The sequence below is a fragment of the Tinamus guttatus genome, unplaced genomic scaffold (genome assembly GCF_059628265.1).
Source record: "Tinamus guttatus ecotype Peru unplaced genomic scaffold, ASM5962826v1 Tinamus_guttatus_pri_ptg000213l, whole genome shotgun sequence".
NCBI classification, from domain to species: domain Eukaryota; kingdom Metazoa; phylum Chordata; class Aves; order Tinamiformes; family Tinamidae; genus Tinamus; species Tinamus guttatus.
The window spans coordinates 7,766,386-7,778,577 of NW_028288747.1; the positions used below are offsets into that span (position 1 = coordinate 7,766,386).

Genomic DNA, 12,192 nt, shown 5'->3' on the forward strand with positions numbered 1-12,192 from the left:
AAACAAAATAGAGAATTTATTGAGCAATATAATTTTGACCATACTAACAGACAGAAATCTTGAAATACTAAACTGTTATTAGTAGAATAGCTGAAATATATTAAAAATCATTGGCTATTGTAAGATTTAGTAGTGGATTAACCATACAGAAGGGAAAATCAGAATTTTTCTTGCTACTGAAACACTATATTGCACATAGCAAGCAGTCTACTTGTCAGCTGTCTTCTTAGAAGGTATCTTTGCAAAAAGAAAGGAGTAGTCTACACAGTCCTTTAAAGTTATAGTGAAAGGACACATTGCTGGAGGCAAGACCAAGTGCACATATACAGCTAAGGAGCAGTCATTGACAGTAGATACAAGTGCTAGGTGGCACACATATATATATGCCAAAGCAGCAGTCCTACAGCAGAGTGGAAGGCAAAGCTGGGAAGCAAGCAGTGAGTCCTTGAGCTTTTGGAAGCAGGGATGTACACCTGCAAAGTGGTTTTCACCTGGACTCTTCCACTTTCTGAATATGGTTCTAAATTATAAGAAGAGATATTGGTGGCCTCAGTCAAGGTCCAGCGGTAGGACTTGGCTATGCATGTTACAAAAACCATCACTGTTACAATGATTTTATGGGCTTTTCTGTTGATTAAGCCCTGCAGTTAAAAGGTCATTCCACACTACAAATGTTTTTTTTCTATATACTGACAACTAAATCAATCATGTCATGCAAGTCACAGGCAGCCATAGTACTGTTCTGAGAATCTGCTCCAGTGTTCTTGTTGCACAGAACATCTTGCCTCTAAAAGAAACAGTGCTGTTTTGAAGTTCACTGTTTCTAAACAAATTCAGTCTTACTAGAGGAGAGTTTAAATTCTCAGCTTCCCTTCACCATTTGTCATGAAATGGCTGCATAAAAAAAACGTGATGGTGCTGTAACATTTCGAACTTCTCAGCAGCCTTCAGTGTCCTTTGCTACATCTGCCACAATGCTAAGGCTAGGAAAATCTTAAAAAAAAAAAAAAATCAGGTCATTTGCGTAACTTTTAAGAACTCCAGTTAGTGCATATTTTTCTACTGAAATGAACCAGAAGCAATACCATAGTATTTCAAAGGGACTTCCAAAGGCTTTGTAAAGACAAAATAGTAACAATGCATAAAAGTTCCATATATTGCAAAAGTTCTGTTCTGTGTTTAGTCATCTGCATTTTCAGAACTCACTCCAATTTTGCAAATTTGTTGTCCTTTATACCACAAAAATGTCCTGCCTGGATTAGCATTATTTTTTCAAACTCTGCTAGCCACTGCTTTACATTTTTAATACTATCTTCACTGTAGTGGTACTTATCTGTCCTGTCATTTTTCTATAAGCTTCATTAGCTCACCTGCCATGCTGCACTCAGTGCTGCCTACTTGCAGCCATTAAGCAAAAATATACTTTCCAAATATTTGATTCTATACTGGACATATCGTAAGTGAAATAAAGGATCCATAAAATACATTTTAATGTACATTTCCTCAGAAGTCAGATTTTCATCTTCTGTGAATTGAACAACTGTTGCTGGTCAGCACAAAACTGTTTTCCATTTCACCCATTTTGACAACCGGGCTGTAAGGTACGTGCTAAGATACTTTCTTTGCTGCACAAATGAAGTAGATCCATTCTGCAGAAGGGAGGATGAAGTGGTCGCTCATTTAAAGTAGGTCGTAAGCATCTGGTTTGGCAATTCCTGTGCCTTTGTCCTGGGTATCCCTTTAGACTTGGGCTTTCCTGGGCTACGTGAGGTTTACTATAATCAGCATATACCTGTCTGCAGGACAAAGCTTGCTCTGCAAAAAGGCAGCTCTTGTCTGCACAGGGATTCCCCACCTCGTTTCTTCCTTCATCAGCTCTAAGGTTTTAGGTTTGTGCTGCCTCTTTACACAAGTCTCTATAGTCTAGTCACACTTCAAGGTTCAGGGGAAGAAGAAATTATACTTGAATGCACCCTCTCCCAGCATCTCTCCTGCTTCCCCATCTTTTCTGATGGCCTCTTCCAAACATGAGAGGGGTTGGAAACACTATATTTGGCCAAGCAAACTGTTGTGTAAATCTGATGGCTTTAGGGAATGTGACCCTGGCTAACTCAAGCAAGATTGCAGAAAACAGTATGATAAATGCTGGTTCTTCTGTCTGTATCTAAACATCTAAATAAATGACCAGATTCTCAGAAGTTGCAAGGCTTGAACTCATTTCAGTGAGTTGCAGAATGCTACAAAATGTTCCTAAGTTTTGTTATACAAGATGTGAAAATTCCCAGGCAAATCTTGGTTATGAGCCCCAAATTTAGTTATTTTTGTCTCTCCAGGTAAACTTATTATAATATTTACTTGTATCTTTAGAAAAGAATGCCAAATTTAAACCTTCCACCAAATATTCCAAATGTCTTTGCTGTGCGAATCAGAGTGTATTGTATGCATGTGTGCATATTTGTGTGACTATGTATACACAGAAATATAAATAGACCCACAGGACTTAGAAGAATAATATGAAACTAAACTAAAAGGCAGAAGCAGTTAAATATTTATATTTTTACAGAAAACAGATGACTGATAACTTGGATTTCTTCAAGCTAAGCCTTCATGTGGCAAAACTCACAAGATTAAATAACTAGCTAAACCAGTTCCCCTCACATGATGATTTGTTGTAATTTTTGTGTAGCAGCACATTTTTGCCATAGTTCTTTCTAGCTTTGCACACACATTTTGCTTGTAAAGAAAAATAAATAGAAGATATTCTCTGCAACCTAAGTGACCAAGGCTTGTCCAAGTAGGGCAGATATGGACAGCTGAACCTGTCACAAAGACAAAGAGCTTGTCCTAGTTCTTTTCATAGTTCCACTATGAAAAAAAATCTAAATATATACTTTTATATATATATATATATATATATAAATATATATATATATTCATATATATGAATATATATATATATTCATATATATATGAAAAGACCTGATATAATTCACTGTGTTATTTTCTTTCAGGATCAATTTATTTTTCTCTTGTAACAGTGAGCCCTTTGTGTGTACTCCAGGACCGATCATTTTCATTTGGCAAAGTTACAAAAGAGCTTCTTTAATAATCCACTGACCTAAAGGAAAATTGTGCCCCCTTCCATGATATTAACCAGCCCTTCCTATAGGCCCCTCACTCAGTTTTGACACTTTTTTTTTCCATACTTAGAATTGCTACTTATCTTAATTCCTGGTTCGTGATAAAAAAACAAACTGGAGAAATTCATTCCTAATTTTATGGAAATTGAAATTCTAAGTGTCAGTAATTTTAACTGTCATACAGATAAAAAAAATCTGATGTATCATTTTAAATATTATAAAATAATATAAAGGATAATAATAGATACAGTATGAATCACAGTGATTTATAATAAGAATTAATTTAAAATGTTTCACATGCTGTTGCTTGAGTCTGATAAAATTTGGAGTTTGGGCTTTGTACAGTCACTTAAACCTGATTTCTAGTGCATTTGATTTCACTAGATATAAGGATCCACTTAAATGATTGTTCGCTTTGATTCTTATCTCTTGATTGATTTTGTTTAGTTTGAAAAACAAAAAATCTTAACATTAAGGTTAAATGAAATCCTGAAGGCCAGAATTCCTCTGACTTAATTGGAAAAGTGTAACAGAACAAAACAGCCTCCCTCCCTTTAAACCTGTAAAATAGGTATATAAAGTATAAATACACAAAACACATCCACAACAGACACATATCAAAGGTAAATTTAATAATGTCACTGATGATATTTTCATTTCAAATATTTAAAATATAACTACTGTTTTCCTTAGCAGCTTAGCTTCTGCTTGATTTATAGCATAATAGGAGAGCAGAAATAAGTTCATTGAAGGATCTTCCTGTTAATTTTGCATGAAATGACCAGATCTGGGCTGTTTTTGCAATAATATCAGAAATGCAACATCTGTCATGTTTCACTTATGGAGACATATTTAATCATAGTATTTTTCTAGCTGTATAATTAGTGCTCAGATTACTGTCATAATATTCTCCACAAAGCTGAAGTCTTTGCCCTCATAACAAATAGATGTGGGGTCAAGTAAAGGTAAAACCTTTTTCTCACTTAGTTTGGAAGTCTTAGCCAGGGCAACTTTTAGAATAAGTATGGTCCCAATTTACAAAATCAAGGAAGGAAATCAGAAAGTATTGCCCAGGTTTGAAAGAGCATCACCAGTTCCTCCCAAACTAGATACTGATTTTCTTTACTTTCATGTTTTCAATATTTTTTTTTTCGATTAATGAACACACAGGTTATATTCCTGCTGTGCTCTGTAGGTTCTGTAAGGTTTGATTTGGGCAAATTTTCATCATCAAATTCCTGACATGATCCTAAATAATGAATGGTGGTATCACCACCACCGTGGAGGTGGGTATCATCAAACCGGCTACTGCTAAGAGAAATATAACTCCAAAGAAAGAGGGCCACCATCTGTAATTTATTCAATTCAACTTTTAACTACACCAAGACTAATTATAAATTATTATGTGTTGCAAATAAAAGATAATTGTGCTTTGGACAAGATGTACTGTTAACATCTTGGTTTGTTTTGCTTCTCTTAGTCCTTTGAAGTAGCTCTATTAATTAGTACTTTCATTAGTGTTGCAGGAGAGTAGTTATTAATGTTAATACAATAATGACACTCTGAAAAGTTTATATTTGCCATTAATATCTATTCTATTAATATCTATCTGGTGATATGAGAGTAACTAGAGAGCAACCCAGCTTGACTTAGCTTTCTAACACAAGCTGTTAAGTTTCCTCACTCCATGAACAACTACTGCCTTCCATATACCCTGCTGAGTTAACACAGTTATGTGATAATGATTCCTGGGATTTTTTTGTCCTGCGGTTTTTGAGTGATTTTCCATTTTATGACTAATGAATTACTAAATTTCATTATTAAAATAACTTACCTGCTGGATAGTTTACTTGCCTGGCATGAAACAGAGTATGCTAAAATCAAAACTGAACAAAAATAGAATACAGCCTGCAGGTTGAGTATGTGTTTAGGCAAAGCCACCTGTAGAAAGGAAGTTACTAAAAAAGAATGCTTTTGTTTAGATAAAATTATTATATGAATTATTATATGAATATTATATGAAAGATGGCAAGTTTATGCAGCTGAAATCAGATGAAATTCAGGAGACCATATCTGTGAAGAGCACAATGGTTTGAAAGATCTTGTGAGGAGCTGGTGAAATGGAGAAGCTCCATCTCATGCCTGGTCCTGAAATCTTCAGGAACATGGGACTTCACATCTGGATACATTCAGACTTTATGCTCTGTGACATTTTCCAAAACAATTTTCTCTTTTTCATTTGGCTGAGGGAATATGCCCTTCCAAGTCTAACTTTCTGATGATGTTTTGCTGATTGCATTTCTCTAATAGTAGGAGACAGCATCATAGTTGTGAATTTCAGTACTGTATAGCAACCAAGTGCTTCTGAAGTTTTTTCCTTTGAAGTATAACTCATTTGTGGGTTTAACAGGAATTAAAAAATGCATATTTTGGAGTGAGCTGTAAACCAGTGCTATGGAATACATTACATTTGGAAAAAATGTGGTCACCTAGTCAGAATTCTTATAAGGAGAGTTAGCAAAAGCTACTTTCCAGAAACTGTGGATGTGTGCAATGTCTGCAGGGATGTGCATGTGTTTGTGTTGTTTGTTTCTGTTTCAGACCATTTCAAAGATTAGTTCAATGTATGATTTACAGTCATAACAATCCTGTTGCACTCACTGATGTCCCCACCTTATCTGGGATGCAAGAGAAATAGAGTGCTTTATTTTTTCCATTGTATCCTAGTAGCCTCCAGCTGCAGCCCCCCACCCAATGTGATGAAGAAAAGGACTCTAATGTGGTAGTGCAGGGCATAAAATTCAGAGACAAGTAAAATTTTTCTTTTTTTCCCCCAGAATTTGTGACCTGTTCACTGCAGCATTAGAGGGTAAAAACTATGCGTTTGATTTATACACCTGCTAGTAAAAGTCAACAGATATAATCCCCAAGTAGGATATTTTGTGTTATTCTTGTGCGTCTTCTGTTCAGATGAACACTCTCATAGTCTAAAAACAGGGATTTAATAACATTCCATTTTTCAAGAAAAGTCTATTTTTTAGCCAGGAAAGACAAGACCGAGGAATTTAATGCCATCTGAAATACATAATGTTAATAAAGATTTTAAGCCGGTCCAGCTGGCCGCAGATCAAAGATAGCAGAGGAAGCGCGGCCAGCCCTCCCAGAAAAGCTGCCTTTCTGTTGTGGGCGAGCGAGAGCGGCCGCCAGCCCTGGGGTGGGCTGGCCGCTGCATCCGCCCCTGCACGGAACCGGGAGCGTCCTGCCACGGGGCCGGGGACTTCTCTTCTGAGCTGGTTTGGTCCATCTGCAAATACCTATATGTAATGTGCAATTATGCTACTGCACTTCACACGGCATCAGAAAGGAATCTGTATGGATTTAAGATTTTTGAGTATGTAAACAAGCTTTGTGTTTACAGTACAAATCTGACCCTTAATCCCGGGGTTTCCCTGACTGCTTTTAAAAAGAGTATTACCTTTGTGGTGGAAGTGTTTTTAAGGAAGTTATCATCTCTTCAGCATCTGCCAACAAAGCTGTTTAACCCAGGCCTTTTACTATGAGGTTAACTTCATGTAACTCGTTTTGGATTATCAACCTAACTTTCTTTGGACCATTTCTGAAAAACAAATTATTTAATTAACTAATTAAAGAGATTGGATCTCCTCATTTCCATCCTACTGAAGCTGTTTTTTAATTTAAAAAAAAAAAACCCATCACACAGATCTGCATTTTTCTGCCCTTGGCTTTGGCCCTTCAGAGGCTGAGGCTGAGCAGAAGCTCTGGGGATGCAGCTGGAAGGCCACGAGCCGCAGGTGCCGCTGCGGCCCGCTGCAGGCCGGGCCCTTACGTCGATGGCACTCGCTTCTGTGTACCCAGGGGACGAAGGAGCCTTTTGTCTTTTGCACGTGAGAGCCGGATAGCATCCATTTAGTTTGTTAATGTGGAACAATGGGGGTGTTTTATGTCCAGAAATGTTGGAGGATCTTGAAGGGAGAGAGAGCTGCTGCTGAAAAATGGTGCCTGGCAGCCCTTTGCTTTGGGGCTCTACAGCTGAAGAAGGTAAGGGGGAAAGGAGCTGCCATAGGCAGAAACCTCTGTCTTTTTCTCTGCAGGTAAAAGTGCAAAACAGTGGCTATGGAAAGGAAAAAAACACATGCAGATGGGGGAATAAAAAGGATTAAGAGGCAGAGGAAGTGAAGGGCATCTGCTTCAGTTGCTTTGCTCTGCCCTGATAACACAAAACAGATGTATTAAATCGAAACGCAGCTAATTTTGTGCTGCTTGGCTGCTCCCTTTCTGTTGCAGATTCATTGCAAAGTACTGACAATGTAAGGTATAAAAGCTGCAACTTCCAAGCAGAACAAAGTAGGTTCTTAGTATTTTTAGAACTACTCTGGCCAAGGCTGCCTTTGTGCTTTCTGTGAAAAACTCAATATCCAAAACACGACATAGTGCCCGGAGAACATGGCGTTCAGAAGTAGCAGAGCGCTCTCGATGCCGAGCGCTGGTGCCACAGGGGCTTCCAGTTAAAAAACAGCAACTCCTGCTGGTAGATCTGCCCACAAAGAAAGGCGCTTGGTACCAGGAAGATGAACAAGCAGCTGAAGGCACAGCAATGCTCAGGGAAAAAGAAAAGGAAAAAAAAGATGTAATTCTTTAAAATAACAATATCAGCTCCTAAGTGACAGAAGTGTCTAGGAAGTGGCTGAATCTCATCTGTTTTCATTGCATTAGCGTTGTGTGCTCTCAGTAAAAACAGTTAGGATTGGTGAACTATTGTCCTTGTAAAAATATTTGGATTTCTTTCACTATCACCTCAACTTTGGGCTTTAAATGCTTGATTTAGGAGTAATCAAAATATCTTTTAATCTAGGAATATATACAATGTGCTTTGTTCTTAGCATATGAATATATTCAATTTTAACTAACTTATTTTATCACACCAGTAAGGATGAAACTTAAAAGAAATCGGGCTTTTCCAGTTCATGACCTAAAGTGTTTCCTCTTTGTGTTTGAAGACATACTGAAAATAAAATCTCCAGACAAAAAACATCCCAAGATAGACCTGATGTGTATCTTTGTGTTATATCCTTGAAGTGCCCAATGCAAATGGCTAAGGGCAAAAAGTAACGTTGCTAAGACAGTCTTCAACTGCACACCTTCTCATGGTGGAGTTTTGACTTCATAACGCTAGAGGTAGAAGTAAATCACCTCTTACAAACGTAATTTATATGAGTGTGTGATAATCTTGAAGGCAATCCATTGATGTTGGAGGAAAATGCAAGAGGCTGGATGCAGAGGAAATACAATAATCGCTTCAAAAGAAAACAAATGAATTGTTAATATCTTGCTGGCTTAGATCATATCACAAATTGGTAACAAGATCTCAGAATATGCACACAAGGAAGATACAGAAAAGACAAACAGGCTACAAAAATCTTGGAAATTTATTAGATAGTATAAAGGCTAAAACTCTAAACATAAATTAATCCTAAGATAATATTTATTTAGTGTGTCTTATTAAATTTCTAACACAAGATTAGCTTTTTTATTATTATTATTTGTATATGTTAATTGTTCCCAGTATCGTTTTTAGGCTTTTATGTATACAATATCATAGGGATTTGACCAGACAGAATGTGATTATTGTGGTGTTCAGTAAATGGTACAAATAAGATCTGTGGTCAAAATGTTAGAGCTTCTCATGACAAGGCCAGTGGTAATGATGTGCGGTTGTGGCTGCTCTTGACAGCAGTAGTGAATAATGTAGCCAAATAGCATGCTGATAGTATTAATGTTTTCTGGAATATTGGCAATATTTTGCCACCTCTTCACTTTGACAGAGTCTTCTCTGACATTCTCGATCATCTTCTACTAAGCACTAAGTGGTCTTACAGTTATTTGGCAGAAAAAGTCAGAGTTTACTCTGGGTAAACTCCAGATTTAGCCAAGTAACTTCTTTTTTTCTCTCTCTCTTCTTGTAATACACCTACTCTCTCTCCAGTCTGCACTTAAAATAAAAAGAGAGAAATTTGAATGTCTATCCAATCACCACTACTCCTTTTGTGCTGGTCAATTCACTTGTGTTTTTTCTTTAAATAAAACATAAATTTTATGTTGATTAGGCTTTTCAGTGCTGTATTTCCAAGTGAAGCTAATAGAAACATACTTAAATCATGCTGGAGGCCCTTGTGGGAACGTAGTTCTAGTAGCTGCACGACTGTCCTCCCTTACCATACGCTGCAGCGTGGCGTACACGCCAGCTTACATGATGTGAGAAGGTCATGTCGTCTTTGTGACCACCCATTTGTAGCTTCAGACTTCTGCCTCCCAGCCAGTTAGATGAAATAACAGCTCCAAATTTTGCAAACTTGAGACGACAATTTAGTATCAGTTAAAATGAAATCGGACGGAGTTTCAGTGAATTGTTTGGGGTGCCGTGTTTTCAGTTTGAAAGAATGTGTAACAACCCACACTGCTGATTTCTGTGTTGTTTTCAGCTAGTTTCATATCAAGTTTATTCCTACCTCAGTTCAGGTTCACCAGGAGGTACCACAGCTTTGTGGCCTTTCACCAAGTCAGTCCAAAACATCATGTGCTAATGAGAAGTGAAATGCACAAATAGTTGCCTTGTGTTTGTCTGTATAACATTTTTCATAACTGCTGTAGGATAATAGGTCTGTGTTCCCCCTTTTTGTAAAGCTTAGCTTATTAATCTTCAATCAACTCTGTCTTCAGCATCTGAGAAAATGTAGACCATGTTTTATATGACCATCTTATCTATATAGTTTCTTTAATTCTAGTGGACATCATTTCATTCATGTTTTGCAAGATCTGCAGAGCAGTTTTTAACAGACCGAATCCTAACTAAATAGAGAAATTTATGTATAGCTTGCAAAGCAGGTTATTGCCCATAAAAAATGTCTGGTTTGGGCTTTTATACTCCCTGCTTCTTGGGCACAATGGTACAGTTATAACATTTTTGTTTCTATTTCTCAAAAGGATTTATAAAAACATTATTTGAAATGAATTAATGGAATTTCCTTATTTTTCAATTTCCTATTGTGGAAATCCATAAAAGAGCTGATGGGCAATTTCATACTCCTGAACTTTGAGACAGACTGGTTGGTTAGCTTAAGTGTTGACTATACTCTACATAAAGGGAAAAGAGAGGGGGCAGCTCTTCAGAAATATTATTTAGTTCATGTAACTTAAAGTCTTGCTTTAAGTTGCCATTTTCAGGAATTCATCTGTTTCCACTTGCTACAAATGGGATAAACGAAATAGGCTGTGTAAAGTAGGTTTTTAAGACTGGGATGACTCCTTACCCATCTCTCTTCCAGTTAGATCTATATTGCTAATTAAGTTAGCTATTTTAATGGAGGTATATTAAATATTTACATAGAATGCATTCCTGGCAGTAAGTCATTTTCTATTGATGATGTAAGAGAGCCTACCCTTCACAAAAAAAAAAAAAAAATCTGGCTATTATTCAATGTACTTTGATGCCTAGTTAAGAAATAGAGAGGTTTTTTATTCTTTCCAAGGAATGCCCTTTCAGATTTAGCAATTGTGTGTTCTGTTCCTCAGGAGATGAGAGAAGATCGGGATCGATCACGCCTAGATTCCATGGTGCTGTTAATTATGAAACTGGACCAGCTCGATCAGGATATTGAAAATGCTCTCAGCACCGGCTCTTCCCCATCCAGCACCCCAACCTACAAACGGAGGCATATACCTGTGAGCAAGGTTATTTAATCCCTCTTCTAAGCAAAACCTTCTTCAGCTTCTTTCTTTCATTCATTGTGTTTTCAATGTTCAATTTCAGACCAAAAGTTATTTTCGTAAAGAACTTGTTGTGTATTTCTTCTTGATTTTCTATATATATACACATATTATAAAACATATATGTTTTGAAGGAACTAAGTGGTGGTATCCGTTAGGTACTTTTGGCATCCTTTCATAGACGAGAGCGTCAAAGGTTCTGCAGTAAAAGAGAGAGAGATGAACAACATTCAGAAAATGTCTGGCTTTCTTATTACCACTTACTGTAAATGCAGAATCAGCATGGAGTCAGGATCACACCAGGCTCGGGGCACATATGTATGTGTCATTAAATAGTTATGATTGCAAGTATGAGTTACAGATCTTGTTTTTCTGCTAAAGGTAGAGTTCAGGTTGGTTGGTTTGCTCATTTTTGCAGAGACATATTTAAGAAATATTCTGTCATGTGAAATAAAGCTCTGGGAGTATCCTATGCATTTATTTCACTCAGAGACTCCTTCACTGAGAGCAGTGAAAAGGAAGACTATGCAGTTGAGAAATATGATTTTTTTGTATGTTTACATATAAAGCTGCGAAGAACATGAAATGTCTGAGCCAAGGTGCTTTCATACAGGCTTCCTATTAATTTTATTCAAATATATTGCAGCTGTACTTCAATTTAAGAAACCTGAGAAATACCACACCAAAATGTTGGTGGTGTTTTTCCTATTAAAGCCGGACTGCATTACTACTGCATAGTCAAGCCTGTAAGTGAGAAAAGCAGTATTAAAGTTACAGTAGTTTTGGCCACCTGAAGAATATATGATAGCCTTATTTTTAAAGGATACAATTATATTTTAATCTAACTGGTTCTTTGCCAGATATTTGTCACAATTTATGTGCCGGGGGTGTAGTCTCCCATTCTCATCATAAAGAGTAGATCAAGCATGCACTGTATTTTTAAAAACCTGTATTTACTTCCTCAAAAATAAATCATCCTATTATTTCTCTTCTTCTTTCTACTTTCAAAAAGAGGAATGTAACCTGCCCATAAAAAGCGGGGCACTTTAACCAAAAACAACATTTGGTGGTAAGTCTTTGCTGATTCTAAAACCTGAAGGGTTGTACCTCTGGATGGTACGAACTGCTGAATGGTGATGTCATTTCAGCTTCCTAACAGTTTGCAGATGTTCGTGCGCTTACAATGCTGCCGGAGACAGAAGGTGGGAGCGCACAGGAAATACTGAACATCAGAGAAAAGTGTCAGACTGCTGCAGCCCTTAACTGA

At 37.1% G+C, this 12,192-nt stretch overlaps 1 protein-coding gene across 1 annotated transcript in view; it reads left to right on the top strand.

The window, feature by feature from the left end:
* The window catches only part of DLC1 (DLC1 Rho GTPase activating protein), a 305,895-nt gene that overhangs the window by 146,974 nt on the left and 146,729 nt on the right, over positions 1 to 12,192 (top strand). Inside the window, exon 3 of the mRNA XM_088524683.1 lies at positions 10,731 to 10,880. Within this exon, the coding sequence (XP_088380809.1) occupies positions 10,731 to 10,880 (150 nt within the window). The remainder of the gene's footprint in view (positions 1 to 10,730; positions 10,881 to 12,192) is intronic.